At 41.2% G+C, this 21,385-nt stretch overlaps 1 protein-coding gene across 1 annotated transcript; it reads right to left on the bottom strand.

Annotated features, from left to right (window-relative positions):
- Positions 1 to 4,673: 4,673 nt before the first annotated feature.
- Positions 4,674 to 21,143, bottom strand: cfap221 (cilia and flagella associated protein 221). The gene is made up of 24 exons (XM_070855322.1): positions 21,014 to 21,143; positions 20,694 to 20,794; positions 19,647 to 19,733; positions 19,431 to 19,526; positions 18,996 to 19,096; positions 18,716 to 18,819; positions 17,383 to 17,545; positions 15,769 to 15,883; positions 15,370 to 15,493; positions 15,114 to 15,225; positions 14,906 to 14,993; positions 13,237 to 13,326; positions 12,795 to 12,890; positions 12,168 to 12,255; positions 11,818 to 11,900; positions 11,344 to 11,424; positions 10,761 to 10,881; positions 10,475 to 10,611; positions 10,247 to 10,332; positions 10,100 to 10,169; positions 9,848 to 9,948; positions 6,562 to 6,654; positions 6,360 to 6,467; positions 4,674 to 4,809 (listed from the first exon to the last, which is right to left on the bottom strand). Exons 1-24 carry the CDS (start codon positions 21,141 to 21,143, stop codon positions 4,674 to 4,676), a joined length of 2,511 nt encoding a protein of 836 aa, XP_070711423.1.
- Between the last annotated feature and the right edge of the window lie 242 nt (positions 21,144 to 21,385).

Raw genomic sequence — 21,385 nt, 5'->3', positions numbered from 1 at the left:
ATGCACACATAGCATGACTGCTTAGTATTAGTATTATACTAAGAAACCCTTGGCTTTGTCACAAAATTGTACTTAAGAGTTTTTTCTCGGAATTCAGGGAATTAGACACTGCCAAGTATTGTGATATCAGCCTGTTGGTTTTTCCTCCTGTTGCTCTGTCATCTCTACTTTCAAATGTGGTGTTAAGCCCAAGAAACATCCAGCAGTAATCTCTGTGATCTGAGTTTCAGGTTCTTGGAATAAATCCTGTCAGGTAAAGGAAGGATTTGAAAGAAACCACCTAAATAATACTTTTACTCAAGGTTAACGTATACGCACTAGTTCGACCATACAAAGTACAAGGCTGAGTGATTGGATGGAGCCAAGCCCTTCCCGTTCCCTTCATCTGAGACTATTCCCCTCTGATTTAGCTCTGTCCTGAGCTCCTTCGATTAGGCTAATCTGGGCTAGGATTAAATCTTTTCAAGAAATTGAATTAAACATTTGATGGTGTCTTTTCTCCCCCAAGACATCTGGGAGCATGACTGAGTGGGGAATCTATTCCATCACATCTCTGCTTCTCTTCCTCGGGGCCACGAAGCCAGGACATTTTAATGCAACGGAAAGAGAAATGTTTTCCTCGATGAGAGATGGAAATTTGTTAATGTGCCAAATCCATTGTGAATAGGAAATCACAGCGTCTGGGGAGCTCAGTCCAATCAGCTAAGGCAACTCAGAATCCAACCTAACAACTCAGTTGCACCATTTGTAGTTTTAGATATTGGACAGTCTGAGATCGTTTAGTGGAGGCAAACAGTAATTTCATGAAGCTAGAGACTGATAGCATCACAAGGATTGTAACCACACTACTGAGAGATGACTCACAATACAGCAATTTTGCATTGCTTCAGGCTATGTCAACGGCTCCAGAACACTGACATTTCAAAATACAACACATTAACACTACTCGCACAAGTCAGTGAGAAAGGTTATCAAGGGCCATTTCAGTACAGAATGTGCTCTATTCATGACAATGCTGCTATAAGACAAAGGAGTCAGGTTCAGATGTGTTCTTGCTTTTTGAAAACGTCGCAGCACAGGAAGGTTTAGTGTGATCAAGAAAAATATGTAAGCGTAAATGATGTTTACAGGACGTCTCACAGTTTACTTCTTTCTTCGACACACACGATAATTTGAACTTAAACTCGTCACACAAAAAAAGTATCTCCAAAAACGATTACAGGATGTCAACCCCACAAAAAAAACAGGGTTTTTGCTCCATAGTGATAAATGTGCTTGTTATGATGCTCCTTACTTTATTTTTCTTACGTCTTTTTTTTTTTTCTGGAGGAGAAGGTATTGAGCGATCACTCAGTAATATGAAACCACTGAATTTCTGGTACTCTTTCTTACATTTACTTACTCTCTTTTACTTTCTTCTCCCAGTGTAATACATCTTCACTAGATTTTACATTAACTTTCTGCCCATATGAAAAAAGACTAAGTCCTAGTTTGGCCAAATCGCCTGTCAAAATGAGTGAAACCTAATCAGGCTCTATTTGAGTCTCTAGTAATTTGATATCTACTACTTCATTTTATGTTTTGGGATTACTATACTAAATATACTATATATATACAGTACGATGTTGAAAGCTCAAGTCTGTCTCATCTGTGATGTTTGTTTAAAATCAATATTTTTCAATCATAAATTACAGCTCGGCTAAAATGAGTAGTAGTGTGTAGTTTTAGCTTTAGCTGAGGTTGGCTCTTATTAACTCACCAGCTAGCTTTCATGTGTGGTAGCCAGCTTGCTTGTGACATCTGCTTCAAGACTGCCAGACCTGCTGTTACCTGAATTTGGTCGTGTATTTGGTTCTATTTTTTTATTTCAAATTCTTCAGTTCTTTGCCAATAACTTTTGTTTGGTAAAACAGACGGACAAATTACCCAGTTTTTACCTCATACTGTGTTCCAGCTGCAAAGGCTACTGGCTTAAATTATATATAGGTCATTAGTGGAACATGCATAAATACACTTCAATTACAGGCTGGAAGAAACATTTTGATGGAGTGAGATATTTGGAGAAGAAATCCACAGAGCACCCTTGGAGCTCTGATTTTGACTAAGCAGCAGCAGTTACATGAGGGAAGATTCTGTTCACCTGTTGTTGCTTCTCTGATCTGCTTCCATTATAAACCTGTCTAAGAGGGCAACTCACAGACTGCCCATCTTCAGTCCTTCCTCCCACTTAAATGAACTCAATTTTGAAAGAAGTAGAGGCGGGCCACCTCAGATTTAGATTAGGCCTTTCAATGTCTCCGCTTGGCAAATGGTTCAGGGCACTCTGCCTCTGCCACAGCCATCACGCCTCTCAGTCATCAAAGATGAGATGTTGAACGGACTCAACATTTGCATGACCCTCAGCTGAAGTTCAGAAATAGTCAGGGAGGATGTCAGGGCTGTTATTCTGAGCAAAGTTGTTTACGGTGGATAAACAGCTGACGTGGTATTAAGGCAGAGGAGATTTTATATTTGTCATACACAGTGACCTGACCATCCTCCAAATTTTAATAAACACTCCTTTTTTCTCTCCGTGGTTGAGTTGAAAAGTTAGGAAATAGGTTGTATTCCTTTTAAAAGCCTCAAGAGTTGGTGTTCTACATTCAAGCCTACACAAACCTTGGATTCCTCAAGGCTTGAAGCCATTCAAAGCGCGGCTTGAAGCACCTCCACAGACACAGACTACTCCAAAGACTCAGCTCAAAGTCGGACCAAATTTATTTCAGCGTGTGACAGAAGTTGCTTGGTTGCATCTCTGAAGGGCCAAAACCTACCAAACCTGAGATACAATTTCTCACCCTGGAAGTTTCTGAGAGTACTTGAGTGAAAGGTGTGAAGTGAAAAGCTGTATGAGCCAGGAAGCGTTTTCTGAGGGAGGGAGATGGACAGAAGGAAAGGATGCTGTTATAAAAGCTGCAATCATGGGCTGCTGCGAGTTATTTTTGTTTTCTCTAAGGAGTTGCAAAAGTGACAGCAATGGAGGCGGACTGTGTCTCAGGAATGACCTCTTCTTTTTGTTCTGTCCTATTCTTTGAGGATGGTCAAGTCATTGTGGTGAACGTGTCAACCGGGCGGGGCTGTCTTCTCGGAATAATAGCAAGGCTGTGCGGTTTACGGGCTTTGCGGTGAAGTGAACTGTAAAAGGAACCATAGCAGATGTGATGTGTTTGAGTAGAAATGGTAGATGCTGGCTGCTGGGTGAATGAATTATACAGACTGACTGTAATAGGAGTACGCTGCCGTATTGTATCTCATTTCCCCATTCTTTCTGTCTCTTCACACATGTCAAGCACACACTGCCTCCCTCACACACGACTCTGTTACTATTATTACACCATCTATTACTTATTAAATGTATATCATTGCCGTGGCTTTAATTAAATATCTGGCTATAGATAGATATAGAAGCATATATTCTAACTTTCAACCTGCACAAAAGCAGAAAAATATAATTACATGAACATTAATAATATAATGAATTTCTCAATGGAATTATTCGTTTTTAAGCTGCAGTGAAAGCTAAAGCCCTGTTATCTAAAACCCACCCTCAGCTGTGGCCTCCATGTATGGCTGTAGGCTTTAGTGTTCCTGTTCTACCTCACGTCTAAATACTGGGAGATTTTTTTTTTTAATAAAAAAGTGTGCACGTGTGTGAGTGTCTGTGAAAAGGAGTTCCAAGAGGTGCTGTCTGTTTTTTTCTGAAGCACACTGCCATTAAGTGAGCACACACAGACACACACACTTGCTGAAGGACAAATAACCGTGGAAACCTCCTCTAATAGTAAAAGTCATAGAGCTGGAGCTCCCTCTAGGGGTGAGAGCTGAAGCACACTGTGCTGGACTGCATCCCAGTGACTTCACAGGATGTCAGCTCTTTTGAAAATTTAATTCTGACCCCAGCCGCTTTCATTTTACAGACAAATAAATATTTACTTTTACGTGTTGGATTGATATTTCAAATAAATGTAGAAATGATGCCTAGCCGTTTGGCTACATGTAGTTTCAAAAATTATTAGTTGAGTCAGTGTTAAGAAGTTGTGCAACTTTTTTGACCTAGTTGACACCAATTAGCATTTCTGGCAAAGGAAAAATCCAGATTCCCTGTCTGTTTATAGGATTGGAAAATATGTTAATGTTTTTTAAATCTAAAAGGGTAAGTCATATTTAACATGAAATACAGTTGAATAGTTTAGTTAGATATTCTGGTGCTTCTTTGCTACAATAAACTACAGTATAAAGATGCAGATTTATAATTTGTTACTGAATGCTGTTGTCAGCAATGTAATGTAGCCTGTGAGAGTACACTGTAGCTGTGCTTATATACGGATCCGTGTGGGCGGAGGGATAACGAATTTCCAGGCTTTGTAAGAGCAAAGGAGGGGAGCTTACTGGTAATTTTGCGTGGGTGGGAAGGGGGCTTATAGGTGGGTGAGAAAGTACCTAAGGTTTATTTTACAGAAGTGGCAGGGCAGCCAATGTATGGGCAAGTAGGAAGGGTAACATGCTTATTTGTAGTCCCACGGCTGTGCGCAGACACACACATATTCATATATTCACATACACATATATTCACATATTCTGCGCCTGTTTGGAGGTTTTTGTGCATCTCTGGATGTGTGTGGGAAGTGTTTTGCCTATTCACAGTTCTCTTCAGGTGAATGAGAAGTTCTGTCAGTGGCTCCAAGTTGTTTCAGCCTGGTCATCACTCTTTTTCCCATCTGGTTGAACTCAGACCTGTAGGTTGCCTCCATCTGAAGCTCCCTCTGGTGCCTGTGACAGAGCAATTTAACATCACAGACGGAAGAACAGAGGAATTCACGGGTTCAAACGGGTTCAAAGGACTCATTGTTTAACTAGAGCCACCATTCGGCAATCATCTTAATCACCATCCAAACAACTTACGGTTTAGTAAGTAATATTGTTGATTTCTGTTTGAATATAAGTCAACATCAAAAATTGAAAAAAATCCCAATAATTTTATTTCAGTTTTAAATTACAGTTAACGCAACTACATTGTTTACCTATTGGTATATGGAATATGATTAGGTTGCTTTCACACCAGAGCTGTTTGGTCAGCTTTAAACGGACTATCCATCGAACCAAAGATACAAAGTGACATAGAGCGCACTGCATTTTGGATAGAAAAAAAAAATCCAAAGAAGCAGAGGTAAACAAAGAAAAAGTTGGAAATTGTCTCGTGGGCAATAACTGTGTGACGCTGCCCAGGCGGTTTGGTCTGCTTTCAAAAGTACACTGTGAAATCTTTCGGCATTCCCCGCCCAATCGAACCGAGTCCCCTGGAGTATCCTGGTGTGAAAACGACTAAATGTTTCCCTGAAAAGGTTTTGAAAATGAGAATCTGACAAATAACTCTACGTCATGAAATCCCAGCACAGTAATTTCTTATAATAAGGTGTTTGTCTAAAAGGGCTTAAATCGAAAGAAAAGGTAATAAATTCCCAGAGATAATGATAAAAATGTATTAAAATGCTGCAGTAAAAGTCATCTCTACCACATCATCAAACAGTTTAAAATAGAGTCAAATGTGCTGCTAAGAGACAAGACCCCTAAAAAATTAAAGATGTAATAAGTTCCTAAAAAAATTCAAAACCACCTTGCAACAAATTAGGTGTAAGAAAACTGAATATCAGACCCACGTTCAATCATGTATTGTATGTATTGTATAGTGGCTGTTACAGAATCCAGCAGTTACATCAAATTCCATACATACAGCATAAGTACTATTATCATATGTGGCATACATGCAGCCACATGTGATAATGGTCCAGCTAAATTTATAGATTTGAATGCGTACTAGCTTACATAAAAGGTGAGTTCACTGAGGTCACATACAGTACAACCTGAGTTATGAATCTCTGCTAAAAATATACAAGACTGAAGATTCAACCAATAACAATAGCACAATCTAGATGAACGTTCAAAGTTAAGGATGAAAACTATTTTTCTTTGCTATGAAAAAGTAGCATCATGCAGTGTGTTCCAGCTCCCAGGAAGCTTCAGTTGGAAAAAACTCCAGGTGCACATTCATTAACTTCATGTTTGGTTTATCCTGAGGACTTCCCCTCTTAAACTAAAAGTACAACATGTTTATAGCCCATTCCAAGAAGCACTATCTGTAATGTGTGTGTGTGTGTATGTGAATATATTTGAACATTCACCCTATTTATTGCATGGGAAGTGGTTCCTCTGTGTAAACAGGCATCCATTGTGCCTCAAACCTCTACATGCTTCTCTACTAGATGGTGAATGTCTGAGAAATCTTTGCCTGTGTAACGTGCACATCATGCCAGCAGACCTACCTGACTGGCGTTCCTATGGTGAGGTTGCTATTGGAGACCAGAGCTTCGCCAGACAGGAACTCTGCTCTGATCATGCCTGGTGTTAGATGGACTCCCGAGCCCTCACACCTTGATACACAGACAAGCACACATAATCTGAGCAACCCGACAGAAAAAGCTTCCAACAAGGAGATCAATAGATGTCAATGTTGTATGTGCTTACGCTTTCTCCATTAGCGGTGGCAGATCATCAGGAGGGCCGGCGAGAGGAGGAGGTGCTTCGAGTGGAAGTACATCTGTGCTGTAGTCGACAGACCTATGGAGGACAGGACACACACACTGCTTTTTACCCTGAAGAGCCAGACCACACATTACCGAATCGAGATAATGGTCGGATATCTACTCCATCTTACTTAGATGAAAGGACTGCTTCGGGTTGTTTGGAATCTCAGTTTGAACAGAGTGATAAAAGTACACCAGAGTGAATGTTGATACCCTTTTGGGGCAAAACAGAATTAAAATACGGACAAGCCACAGGTTTGCTTCTGGAGGCTTGCAGAAAGGGTGGAAGTCATGCAGTTTGGAATTAATGGGAAATATCCTATTGTGCTAACATTACCACCATTTATTATTCATTTGGAGTTTCTAGTCACAACATTCACTTTCTTTTAGCTTTCAACTGCATACAAAGATGGACAACAAGACAGTTCCTCAAAACTGCAGCCAAAAGATCCTGAGCATACAGTGGGTTTTAGAGCTTTTACACTGAAAACACCATGAGAGCAGCGACTGTGACCAAGTCAGTCAAGTTGTGGGTGGGACAGCCGAATTACACTATCAAGTTTTATAATAAGGGAACTTCAGATTCCGATGATAATTCTGGTACCACTGGCTCTGGGGATTTTCTATGCTATAGCAGTACAGTGTGCTGCAATCAATAACTTAATAGATTATATATCTGTGTGGTTCACAGTAGTATGGCTGTAAAGTCAGTAGTCTCAGGAAGAGTGGCTGTTTTAGAGTTTGTTGGTTGTTGAGGTAGAATACAATAATAAACTTTCCCCGACTGTAAGGAAAACATACTATTCTTTCCCCTGCTGTCAAGTAGCTGTCAAGTTCATTCTCTACTTCTATTATGACCACCTGACATAAATCGCATTGCTTGTGTTTGTAAGATAACAGGAGAGACTGAATGTAGTCTGTGAGGCAGTGATAGAAAATTAATAAGACTGAGCAGAGGGGCTGGGGTAAAGCCACCTCTCACATACAGAAGGAGGATACATCTACAGTTATCCTGCAGATCAGTGCTGACAGGCATAAAGAGAATACTTTGCCTTGCCAGGCATCTGATTATGTAACACTGGGAAGGTGAGGAGAAATGGGAAGTAGACTGAAAGGTGAGGAGAGAGAGAGTCGTAGCAGAGTAAGATTCAAACCCACACATACATCATGTGAACGGAGAGGATGCCCAAATTACTTTGGCATCTTGAAAAATAAGGTCTTGAAATTGTTCCAGAGGGAAGGGAACACTGCTTCATTAGCTCTGCAGCTTTACATGTTTATCATGCAAGACAAATTACAATGTGTATGAGATTATTTTTTGTTATGCACATCTGAGTGGCATTTCTTGTGACAGGGTTCACAGAGAAGCAAAGAGTACACCATATTAAACAGCCCTGTGCTGTGGTCGCTAATACATCAGAATATCATCATCTATTCAGTGTTCATTTAGGCTAAAGATTCACAGTGTAGATGAAGATACTCTGCAGGGCTCTTTGCCTCCATATGACCAAGAGTCTACAGTGGTGATCAAAATTAGAGAACAATTTATGAACACTTGATTTTTTCAAAAATAATGTAATCTTTATTGCTCAAAATCTGAAGGAATTTTTGTTGTGGCTATACCATGCTACCAGAACTGTGTTTTACAAAATGACCAAGGCACTTCAAGAAAAAAATAAACTTTATTTGGCGAAACACACAATGATCAAAATTAGAGAACAGCAATGACTGTAGCACGGAGAAAGATTACAATTTAATAAAAATCACAGATTTGGAACGACCAGCTTCTCTTGCTATGGCTGAAAGGGTCATCCCTTTGGCCTTCATCTGGACAACCTGCAGACGGAGGGTTTCAGTCACTTTGGAACAGCTCTCCATCTTGCAAAGTCAGTGAAAACTGGAAAGTCAGACTGCCAGTTAAAGGGTTTGACAGATAATTATGGAAATTAGCACCAGGTGCCAGATTAATACCAATAACCGGGAGGTATCTGAAAGTGTTCTCTAATTTTGATCAGTGTTCTCTTTCAAATATCTCTGTTTTTTTTAAACTGTGCTTCAGAATACATGCAACTCATGAAATAAACTGCTGTTTGGATCATTTCAAATAGGACTAAGCGGTGGCCTTGAAATTTAGGAAACTGTAGGTTGTTCTCTAATTTTGATCACCACTGTACTTCAGGAAATATGTTTCTAATTGAGCATCTAAATTCAACACTAGGTGTTAAAATGATCATTTTACTGGAACTCTGGCAGATCACAGCAGCAGTATCACCGCACACACACACTACTGAAATGTTATTTGCAGTGCAATCAAGTGAAAATGTGCATTTTGTTTTGATGAAATTGAAGTCTCCTAAACCTGAGGGAGAAAACTAATCTCAACACTGATATTGATTTCAGAAATATAAAACTTTAGGGAGCATTTTAGAGAAGTAGAACTGATGTATACAAGAAGAAGGCGCCTGCTATACAGCACTCATATCTTTATCAAATCCTAATAGGGCAAAAATGAAAGCCGTTTATTTCACAAAAACTAAATGATATCTGTACCAATACTTGAAATCCAAAATGACAACTGCTGCGAGTGCAAAATACTGTTCAAGCAAGTACACAATTTGACATCTTGCAACCTGGCAGGTGCTGGAAGTTGTGTGGGCTGGGCTGCTACACTTATTATTTATCACTTGTAGTATAGAAGTCATGTGAGATGATGAATGGGATCCCAAACCATTAAATAATCACAATGTGTCAGGAGGATAAATATCTACTCCAATTACCAGTCACTAACTAGTTCAGTTTACAAACCTTTCTAATTTAGCTGACATGTAAAGGATTAAGAGCTTTGGATGAAGAACCAGTCAGGAAGAGATGATCAGTTGCTGATTTGATCCATGACTGATGCTATAATTAGGCATCTTGCAAGCTCTGGCTCAAAGTTCAAATTCCTCCACAGACTGGAAAGATGTGGACAGCGGAAGTAAACAACAGCCACTTTCCACTCTGTAAACAAGCAGTGTAAACATGCACTAGTGCTTTTTAGTCCCACGATGGTCCAGTTGGAGCTCGTCAGTGGTTTTACATGGGAACCTCTGGGTGAATATACCCTGTCTTATCTTGTGGATGGCTGCTGTCAGTATGAAGGTGTTCTTATTGCCTCGATCAGTGAAACAGGAGGAATAGGAACTGGCACAGCTTGATACTGTACACAGTGTTAAGCTCTGACGTACCTTCGCAGGGCACAGTCTCTGGGGAGAGCAGGTCGGTTGGACAGACAGTTGGAGGTAATCGAATCAAAATTCTTCCACGTCATGAGCCCCGTGATCACTTCCTGTTGTTGGGCGAGAAAAAAGAAACCGCATCTGCATCAAGCCAAACAGGAGACAGGAGCTAGTTGGACAAGATTAACTTCCAGCTGAAAGGGATTGTTTTAATAAATACAATAATAATAACAGGGGAAAAAAAAAAGACAAAAATGATACCTTGCAGTACAGAACCTTCTTCTGAGTGTGTGGGGTTTGTCTCTTCATGCCAAGTGTTCTGCTCTCATACCTGCACAGGAAACCAGTCTGAGTATGGGAGGTGGGTGTGGTCAGGGAACAGTCAGGTGTTGTATGTGCATGTGTTACCGGGGCAGAGGGCACAGGTGGAACTCCAGATCACTCTCCATGTATTTAGGGGTCGGTTTGTAAGTCTGCAGGCCTGGAGCTGGGTTCTAAAGCATATGATGAGATAACCACAGAAACGATAGTAGTTTGAATATTCTGTCAGGCTGATATGCATCGTGCACGGGAAAACATTTCATGCTCTGTTTCAGACTTTGACTTTTAATTAAAACTGCTAAATGACAGCCTTACAAAGATTCTGAGTGGGTTTGCTGGAGGTGGTCTTAGCAGAGCTTCGGGGGCACTGAAAGTAAGACTGGCAGCCTCATCTGCTACAGCGTCATCCTCTTCATGTTCACGCTGCTGTTCCTCCCACGCTTTGGGATCCGCTGCTGTGGGATGTGGGGCTCCATCCTCAGTGGGCACAAGATCAGTCTAAGAAGTGACAACGACACAGAGTGGACGAGTGGAGAAATAAACACTAGATTATATATTATGAATGAATCTTTCTCTAAAAGGTGTTTGCTTTAGTCCCGGCGTAGCATACTTACCGGGTCTCCAGTGCGAAGTGGTCTGGCCAAAGTAGTGGGAATATAGGAGTTAAATCCCTCCCAGGCTGACATAGGCTGGTAGCCCATAAGCTTGTAATGCTGAGGAACCTAGAGTGACAACAAAGCACTTTTTTGGTCCAGGTTTTATGGTCCAGTATGTACTAAATAGTTTGAACACAGTTCTTCCAGTGTATGACATTATTAAAATGTGAAAAAGGATGCATTCATGTGAAAGTGCCATGTTCCAAGATCAAGGGCCTTTTATCTATTTTAGGTACTGCAATTAATTAGTCTGTATTCATATTTCTATATTTAACTGTTTTTTTGTAATTTCACAACTTCAAATCGTTATTCAAATTAAATTAGCTGAGCAGTTTAAAAAGGACATGCGTCTTTGGGGGAATTGTTAACAACGCATACACATAGAATGTGACGAGGAGCCAAACTAGAAACCTTTTTCTAAGAGGTCACAAGCCAAAAAGTAAAGTACATCAGTAAATTAACTTCATCCCTTTCCACCATTTGCTGCTAGCTAGCTTTCAGAGAACCGGTGCTGCAGTAAATACCTACCTGAAGCTTGAAGAAAGGAACACGAGTTGTCACAGTCACATCAATAGGATCCACAGGCACTCTGACCAAATTACTGAGAGCCTACAAATATCAAGGAGACAAATGGCATTATTTGTTCTATTGAACGCTGCAGTCTTTTCTCTGCGGGGCATCAGGAAAATGAAAGATTTAATCAAAGTGCAGGAAAGTGAGCTTCCGCTTTAGAGTTAGATCAAAGATATCTCTCAAGAGGAATAATGAAGGGAAATTGTCCCACGTTCACGACAATAGCCAGCACTCACTTCTCAGTGGTTTCTCATTTTCCATATGTCAAACGCCCATTTGGCTAGTTAAGCATTTCACTTCAATAGGCTTTGACAAGATGAAATGATTTGCAAAAAAGTAGTTAAACCATTTTATTGACAGGCTGCTGATTACATTTTGGACATCGGAATCTGCACAAAGGCTGTAATTTCAGGCATGTAACATACTCACCAGCAGGTCATCTTCAGAGAAAACAGGGAAAGCACATGGAAAGACTCTGTCTGCCGAGGCATTCACATCACAAGTCGCCTCCTCTTCAGCTGAACAGGGTGAGACAATTAATAGATGCAAAAAGTCCATTTCTACAGATCATTAGTAAAGGTCAGTGAGAAAATGTATGACTAAATTCACAGAGTGCCGTAAATAGTGCGGTCCCTGAGGCATGCATGTATGTTCTATGACCCTCATAATAACCAAAGGGGATTTCATTTAGCTCTAGGAATTAATTCAATTAGGCATGCCTTACTGACGTGGCATAATGAGATTACTTCTGAATGAGGAGTTCATAAGATAATCAAAACCTTTCTTTGCTGAGGACTGGGTCTTCACACTGTCTGACAGTTTCTTCAAGCAGGTCAGTCTCCACTTCATGCGACACTGAATCACCACCTGCAGGGAAGAGGACAGAACAGGGTGTCACCAATTAAGCCTAATTTCTGGGCACTCACCTCCACCCCCCCTCATCTCAGAGGAAGGGCTGGAGAAAGACTTCACATACACTCTATGTCCTTTGCAAAACACATCCAGGTTGCTTTCTCAAAAGAATTGGAATCAAATGTTACCTAAGCACTCCCTGTTTGTCGCCTGTTATGTCAGGAGTTTTTTCTAATTTTTCCACAAGGAAAAAAGTGACCTTTAGTTTTACCTGCAACTAGGAGAAGAGCTGTGGCTTTAAGAAGCCATGTCACATTACTTTGCTTTTACTGGAATGGAAAGCCGACTGTGGTGTAAAGAATATTATACATTTAGTGTGAGGGATTCACACATGGCTGAACTAAAGGGACGGTGCTGAAGGGACACCAGCCCTCTCCTGAGGGAGAGAAGCTGTGTGTATGTGTGTGCTGTGTTTGTGTATCTGAGCTAATGCTCATGCATGTGTGCATTTGCACATATACCTCAGCAATTTTACAGTACTTGGATGTATGTACCTTGCGTGCTGCCTGCTGGAACAGCGCGAGGGCTCTTTGTCTGAGCTCCAAGTGAAAGCTGGAGTAAAACTGGAAGGATGGGGCTCCCTCGTGGGCCTAGAGGAGTTTAGAAAGACATTTATTTCATAGGCTCATTTGGCATCGTTACATTGAGTGCATATAAGTGGACCATAATGTGACATTTTATGAGGTCTCAGCTTGGAGTATTTAAATGACTAAAGATAGTGGGACAGTTAAAGTGGATGTTGGATTGAATTAAATTGCAGGAGGAACTGTAAGAAGCAGATTCATTTAATCGAACACCATTGAGAGTGAAGTGTTTTATTGAAACTCCTCCGCTACTTAGAAGAAGAAAAGAAAATGCATTATCCAGATGTATTATGACTTAGGACATGTCCATACAAAATATGGATGTGGTAAGCACACAGCGGTACAGCTTTACCTGTCCTGCCTCACAAAGCACTCGTCTAGAGGAAAGCTTAGGGTGTCCAGCAGCAAAGTCCTCCTCGTGCCTCACATCTCCCCTTTTCACCTGCAACAACACTCAGTTAGCTCAGCATGATGGAGGTCTGTGAAGTACACATAGATATTATTTAAGGAAGAGACTAACTTTGTGCTAGAATTAAAACCAGACTAAGAGTCGATGCTGTTAATAGATGCTGTGCTAGCATCTATGTGAGGCTGCCAGCTAAATGCCCATAGTGACAATGCTAACATGCTGAACTTTAGTACGAATAATTCCTACCATGCTTTTAGTTTGACCAGAAGTCGCTATTTATCAAACTGTCCCCCCACAGCCTAACTGTCCTGCTGCTTCTGTTTTACACAGGGTGCTGTGAATTTGCATTTCCTCTGCAGAGACAGCATTTTATACTGTGTCACATTATCAGAAAGTAAGGAATCTCCTAAAACTCTTTACTCTACAAAGGGAGATTCGTACACGGCATAAAAGCAAAAGTAGATGCTGTTCTTTCTATTTTTGCTGCACCCTTCAGAGTTCTGGCAATAGCAGATGAGGCAGAGCCAATGGAAAAAAGAAAAGATTCCAACATGTTCATCCTCTATCGTAAGGACGCCTTGAAATCCTTTGGCTGAAGAGGCAGTGTTCTCTTTGTCATAAGCTTGATGGGGTATGTCTTCATTTTGTGAAACAATAGCTATGATTTCTAATCCTGTGGTGTACGGTCTCGGTTAGTTATTGGAATGATATATCAGGGCATCGCAAGATAATTTGACAAAGATGATTTCTGATTGAAAAAAACCTAATTTTACAGTCCCAATTCATCCTAGTGCATCGTGGATGACCAGCATGGTCTGGCTGATGAAAAGGTGATGCTGATAAAGTGATGACTGTGATGCAGAGGAGGACAGTTCTGTTCACATCTTTATCTTCTGGCCTGCAGTCAAGTTTATAGAGGACCTATAGAAGAAGATAATAGCTATAATAAAAACAACCATTCCCATAAAATACCAAAGTGTAGTGGTGTGAGGCTGCAAACAAAGAGTGTAAGGCAGAGGACGCATTGTGTGTGTGTGTGTGTGTGTGTGTGTGTGTATTATTAACAGTGCAGGTGGAGAGGAGGTGGGGGAGGTGCTGTTAGGAGTCTGTGAGAGTTCTGGCAAGTATTCAAATAAGATTCTGAGGAAACTGACACACACACTCATACACACAGATTAATATTTCAAAACTGATGTTACATAGGCTGGGTTTGCATATTTCCTCAGTGACTCTATAAAATCGATCACAGAGACACAGAGTGTGGATCTAGAGGTGCTACAAGTGAGTCGGGTTGTGACTTTGTGGTAAGCATAAGTGATTAGCGACCAACATATCCAGTAAATGTCATGTTGAGGAAAAGAGGAAGACAAACTCAAACACATTACATGAAAATATCTCCTTCATACTTTTAATAGTAGAAATACACCAAAATCTCAGCAAATATAGGCTAAGACAAGAGTTGTACCAATAGCACCACACAGGCCACAGTTGCCTCATTTTTGGCTGAGTGGGACACACAGCATCAGACCTTGAAAACCCCTGCTCTGATTTGACCCTTCTGTAGCACAGCATGCTGTAAGAATTTCTCTGTACAATGAAGGAAAAATCTTACCATGTATTCATGCAGTGCAATCTCTCTCTCCTCTGCTATCTGCCTCCTGGAGCGCTGTGACACCGGGTCCGCACCAAGATGAACTTGCCTGAATGAAAAAAATCTATTTTTACTCTGGTTGTCATCTTGATTTAAAAAAAACCCAACACAACAATGTACCAAAATAAACTAATAAATAAATAAATTAAATTCTTTTATTTTGATCTACCATCTGAAGTGGTTGGCTTGCTCCTCCTTCATGTTTTGTTGAACCTTTTTCACAAAGAGGGCCTCCTTCATCTGCCTGTTTTGCAGACCAGCCATACTGCCACAGGATATGGCTGAAGAGAAAGACAAATAATAGACATGAGACATATTTCTGAAATTCAATTTACTTCATGGCAGCAAATCGGAGGAGGTACTGCACAGAAGGAGTAAAATCATCCTGAAACAGTCAAATCATCGGGTGCCGTTTAATCATCTACCTTCCTTCAGGTCTTTAGAGTTGAGTTTATTGGTGTCTTTGATGAGCATCTTAGCCACCCCAGCAGGGGTGCAGACATCTGCCGGAGGCTTCGGTCCAGGCTTAGCACTAGGATCTCTCAGTGTCTTCAAAAGAGAGAAACAGCAGGAAGACAATGGATGTTTTTGCACTGACTGCATATATTAAAAAAAAATATTAAAAGAAAATGTGTTTCTTCTCTTGTCTCCTTAATCAAAAATGAAAGGTGGAAATGAATGAGGAAATGAGGTAACACAGTATCAAGCACATCTTACATCGAATTTACATAAAGATCTTTACAGCTTTCATCAGGGAGTAAGAGAGCTTCTCACAACTATTTTCACTAACTTAAATAAATAAGCCACATCTCTGCATACGCTACCTTAGATTTATCAGCCTCCTTGGTCGACCTGTGTTTGTTTTGTCTTCGAGGAGGCACTGGGGCAGCAGGTGAAGGCCCTTCGTGCTCTCCAGAGTCCGACTTTGTGTGCAGCTCACTGTCACGCAGAAAAATAAGCACATGAATTTTCGCCTGATATAAAACTTGCCCTAATTATGACACAATAGTGAGCACAAAAAAAAAAGACACACCAGTAGATAACACCAGTTTGACTGCAACTGACATTTCTGGAACTAATTCGAGGTTGCAAAGTCAAAACCAATAGAAAATGAACAAAGACAGTGGATGGGGAAAATGTAGTTGGTTCTTTTTTTTCTGGAATTATGCTAGGATCAGCTGTAGCAGAGTAAGAGCGGCACTAGTCTAAATTGGGTGTTTATACAATGATGTATGGACAGCGAGGGAGTTGAAGGGTGTGGGGGTGGCAGGCTGAGCAATGAGGTCAGAAGCCAGGTAATGAATTTTCATTATATTTACATTTTTCCAGCTGTCAAATTTTTCGGTGTCAGTGTCGCTAACCGTGGACTTAAATGACCACAGCGTTGACTCAACACTTCTTTGACAGTGTCAGCAAAGGCCCAACAGCATAAGCAACACAAGGATTTACAAGGTTTATTCAAGGATTTATTGCCAGACTGTTGTGTTAGATTGCATTAGATTGATTAGACTGATGGAAAATGCAACACAGAAGCAAAGTCATTCATGATATTAAAGTGATCATCGTCTGTTTATTTTAGGAATAGCCTCTACCTACATCAGGTAAGGGACACTCAGCAACAAGCCAGTGTCAGCTATTGGTTCTAGCTGGAAAAACATTGGCTCCTGCATGCATTGCTTAATCTTTCACTTGAACATATCTCATCTTTTATTTGGTTCCACTGCAGGGGGACAACAAACAGAGGGAGAATGTTTTATATGCTAAACATCCATCGGGAGGCATATCCATCTTGATATCACTGCACCAGCTACCGAGCTATTTTCATGAATTATTAACTTTCGGCCGAGATAACACCGAGACAGTGCAGTGGATGGAGCTGCTGCTGTGTGATGGATAGCACCCTTTTTCTCATGGGAACAGAATTAAACATTAGGTTTTGTACCGGCTGAAAAAACAAAAACAAATGGGAACTTCTAATCAGCACACAGGGCCATTTTCTCTTTATCCAGTTGGGTACGTGCTTTTATCCCTAAATCAACCGACTAGTTTGGTAGTTAGTTTGAAAGCACAGCCTGAGAGCTGGTATCATAACAGGAAAGCAGAGAGAGGAGGGAAAGGCCCCAACTGATCATTTTACATTATCATTCACTCATAGACGACGTGAGGATTGACTAGTTTATGTATGTTACTTAAATTAAAGGATCCGACCTGAAATATTTTCTTCCTGTTATATAATAGCAATATGTGGCGTAACTTTGTTAGGTATTGTTGTGATGTACTGTCAAAAAGGCCTGCAAGAACCCAGAGAACTTGCTGAACAGGTAGAGTGTAGCAGTGTAAGATAAGCTGCCAGTACAGACACTGGTATCTGTGCCATCTGTGTCCCTTAATGCCCCTGACAAATCTGGACAGGAGACCTATAGTCTTCTTATTGTAACTACCTGAGGGCTAGGTGAGGGGTGGAGCTGCCAGTGATGGTGCAGAGGTAGGGTTTGGTGTTGAATTGGGAGACTATCAGCTGGATGGTGACCTGACAAGTCTCATACTGGAAAGGACTAAAGGTCACAATGATCTTCACTTCACCATTGGCTGGTACCACACCTGGAAGAGAAAGGATAATAGAGATGAATTGGTGTTGACAGCAGGGCTTAAGTACACATTTCACCCCAACCCAGTCAATTGTACCACCATATGTTGCCATTGAGTGCGTGGAATGTATTCGCAAGGTGAGCAGAACTTTAAAAGCTAAAAGTAATGGATAACCAGCTGAAAGACTTAGCTGAGGATAATGCATTAAAAATTGGTTAAAGGTAATTAGTTAGAGGTTAGAGACTCATCCAGCTTCTGTCACTCCCGTTGGAAGTAGTAGAAGCACAGACTTGACTAAACCAACCTAAACAATGACAATTTAATTGCATTAAAATTATTCTAATAGCCAGGTCTATGTAGGCAACAGTGTTAAATAATATCCATGTGAGGACGGTGACGTCTAGAGTACTTAGGCTCATGTGATCAGGATGTGGGGGTATGTGCGTCAGACTCAAAACGTTGGGAAACAAAGGGTGATGACTTCAAATACAAACCCACCATCTGAGGTCACAAATGATTGAACTTGAAATGCCTGACGGGCAAATAAAGTGTCCCGGTTATGTCCCAAAAAACGATATCATGTTGAATTACCACAGCTGACTGCGTGTGGCTGGATGTTTTTACACTGTGAGCTGTAGGGTCTGTCACATGGCCACGCTTTATTGAGAACGCAGAGAGGGAAAAAAAGACAAAACATAAAAGTCCCTTCCAAAATGAGACACTCATTTATATCTCTTCTCATTCCAGGTTTGTACCGAGTTAAAACTGCAGCTGTAATTCAAATCCCAAGTGCTGGTTCCGCCATGTGATATGATGCTTCCCAGGCCATGAATAGTGTCAGTGTGTGGAAACTGGAGGCATCCTTCATGTTCTCTGGTGACATGTTTAATAACAACACGTAGCACTGAAAGCTTTTGACAGAACACAGCACAGTTGCTCTCCTGATGGGTTATCCTCTCAATCTGATGGTTTAAATGAGAACTAGCAATGTTGAAACACCTAACTCAGCCATTTTACCTTACAGAAAAATTCTTAATTGTAAATTCAGAATGCCGACATGTAATCTTTAAAAGACAAAATGAGACCAGGCATAAAATGTACTGTAAAAATCACATGCACAGCAATGAAAAGGCAAGTTGCATCATTTTTATTGCTAAATGAATTGATTCCACTGGTCCATACCTGTAAGGGGGTGGATGGAGAAGGCCTCGTGGGGCTGAAGAACGTACACCTGAAACTCAAAGTCGATGGGGCAGCTGCATCTCAGAGGAATAACATGGCAAACGCTAGAGCAAAAAGAGATGAGATTATTTTTTTATGATTCGACTCCATCGGGTGAATGGAAGCATGGTTGGCTGTATGGAAGAATACAAAGAGACAGGCAAGCCCTCGGGCTGGATGGAGGTCAAAATACAGTCCATTGAAGATCCCAACACACATACTGTACGGTACACGCACACACCTTTGTCCAAGTGGTACGGCTGATAGGTCGATACGGGGAGGGATGTGCAGGTCATCGATGACAGGGTAAGCATGAACTGGAATTAACAGGTTCTCTTCCCCCTTAGAAGGGGTGGACGTGGGTTGAATGAACAAGAAAACATGAGAGGGGAGATTTGAAAGGGTGAGAGAGAAGAGCAGAGATAAGAGAGCTCTCAAAGTAAACATATCATAAAAAGAGATAAGTTAAAGTAACAAAGGATTGTTAAACATGGTTGTCTGGCTGTGTGCAACATGAGCTAGCTCTAGTGAGCAGCTGTTCCTTCCCAGTGACTGTGTAAATGCCTAAAGTCTGAAGATTTCAGTGTCAAACAATCAGCATTAGCACACTGCAGGCGACTCGCAGCCAAAAAGCAGCACGGCGGCCACAGTGGCGTGCAAACTGCTGGATCCTAACCTTGCAGTGAACCCGAACGCAGTCATAGAAGTATCGCCACTCGTCGGGACAGAATCTGACCTTCAGTGTGTAGGCGAGGCCTGGGATGAGTCGATACTTGAGAGAAACAGATGGAACAAGGCTGAATCATCAGCAGCAACACAGACTGCACTAACGGACAAGGGGAGACACAATATTATATTCAGGTCAGCAGTTTGTGATGAAAAAAAAAATTACCTTTTTGATATAAGTTGTTTGGAAGTGCTTGGTTTGGGTGGGGATGATATGAATATTCATGACTTCAGATGAGATGTTGATTAGTTTCTGAGGGAGAGGAAGAGGAGAGAAAATAATAATTCATTTCCATCCAATCATGTGCACTTGAGAAAACCATTTCCATACTCTTGCTGCTTACATCCAGCCCACAGTGCTTCATCACGCACATAGAGGGTAAAATCAGTGCCCATTCAATTAAATCAAATCTATCCTCGACGGAAACCAAATGAGGAATTTATCATGTAGGATTTTTACAATTATTTTGATACTTTACTGCAATGTTTTTTGAATACAACTGGAGCTGCCTGCCAAAGTTTATAATTCACAGGGACAGTCCATATCAAAGACATTAAGAGATTGTGTACTCAAGTACAGCACTGGATTATACATTTTATCTGTGCCTCCTCACCACTTCACCAAACATTGATTGTAAACTCCCTCTTAAAACCCTGGATGCTGCATTCAGCTGTGGTGCCAAGTGCTTCAAACGTGCCGATATGATGCACTGCACATAAATTGCTGCCACAATGGCCCTTGTCAGTATGAGAACCTGGCTAATGACGATGACGAATAAGCCTGGTACATGGACAGCTATCTCCCTCAGAGTCAGTGAGGAAGAGGAGGATTTTTGTTTAAAAGGATGCAAGACATCCACATCTACCTTCAATTCAAAAGCACTGCAGATGAATCAGCGTGCAGCAGAAGGTACACCTACGCTGCCAATGTGCTCTGAGGAGACTATGCGGACTATATCATATCATGGCCATTCTGCCATTCTGCTTTTTTTATGCAGCCCACATTGAGCCTGTACCTTTTGTCTGGTCTTTACTATTCTGATTTACTTGTTTTTCACACCAAGCATTTGTGCTCATAACAGAATGGCAGAAAAAAAGCTTTCTACTACATTTCTAACAACTCTGTAATAACTTGGTAAATTAGCTGTCCAGTGTAGTCTGTAAATGGTACAGTAAGAAATGAATGGTAACATCTTGGCACAATTTCCCTCACCAGGATCTTCATGTAATCCTTCTCCAGCTCAAACCCACTGAAGTGAAGCACTGGGGGCTCCGCTTGGATCAGGCTGTTGCTTTTCAGTTTGGCATAGATTTCTATTGGGAAAGAAAAAACAATTACTCAGATGTGCTAAGCTTTATGCATAGAAGAAAACTGTCTGAATGCAGGCTTTTCACATCTGCATTACCGCGCACAGATGCTTCAGCTAACCCAAAATAAGCAGCAATGGAAACCATGAAAAAGACATGGTAACGACTATGACGACAACAATTGAATGAGTGATATCAGAGGGTTTCAGAGGTCATGCTGAATACTTGATTCCAGTAGGTGATTGGGAATGTTGGCTGTGCTCCTGCTCTCCTCCACCAGCTGGCTCAGGGGCAGAGGAGTCCCCCTCCTGAGGGGCTCTGAGAGGATCTGCGGGGCAGAGAGGGCTACTTCCATCCTGGCAAAAGGTCAGCTCTGGCTCCTCATGAGAGAAATGACAGCAGGCTGGAGGACAGTCAAGGAGACACCGAGGAACACTAGGATGGTACACCTGTGAATTTATGAACTGAGCCCAAGATGAAAGACATGGAAGGAAGCAGGATATGGTTATAATCAGTGTCATATTTTGATAAAGAGGTACATATTTTTAAATGTAGGCACCTGACTTCACTGTCAGTTTTAGGAAGATCTAGAAAGAA

Source organism: Pempheris klunzingeri, chromosome 24 (genome assembly GCF_042242105.1).
Source record: "Pempheris klunzingeri isolate RE-2024b chromosome 24, fPemKlu1.hap1, whole genome shotgun sequence".
NCBI classification, from domain to species: Eukaryota; Metazoa; Chordata; class Actinopteri; order Acropomatiformes; family Pempheridae; genus Pempheris; species Pempheris klunzingeri.
Note: the sequence above shows the minus strand (reverse complement) of the source record. Positions and strands in the feature narration are given on the sequence as shown.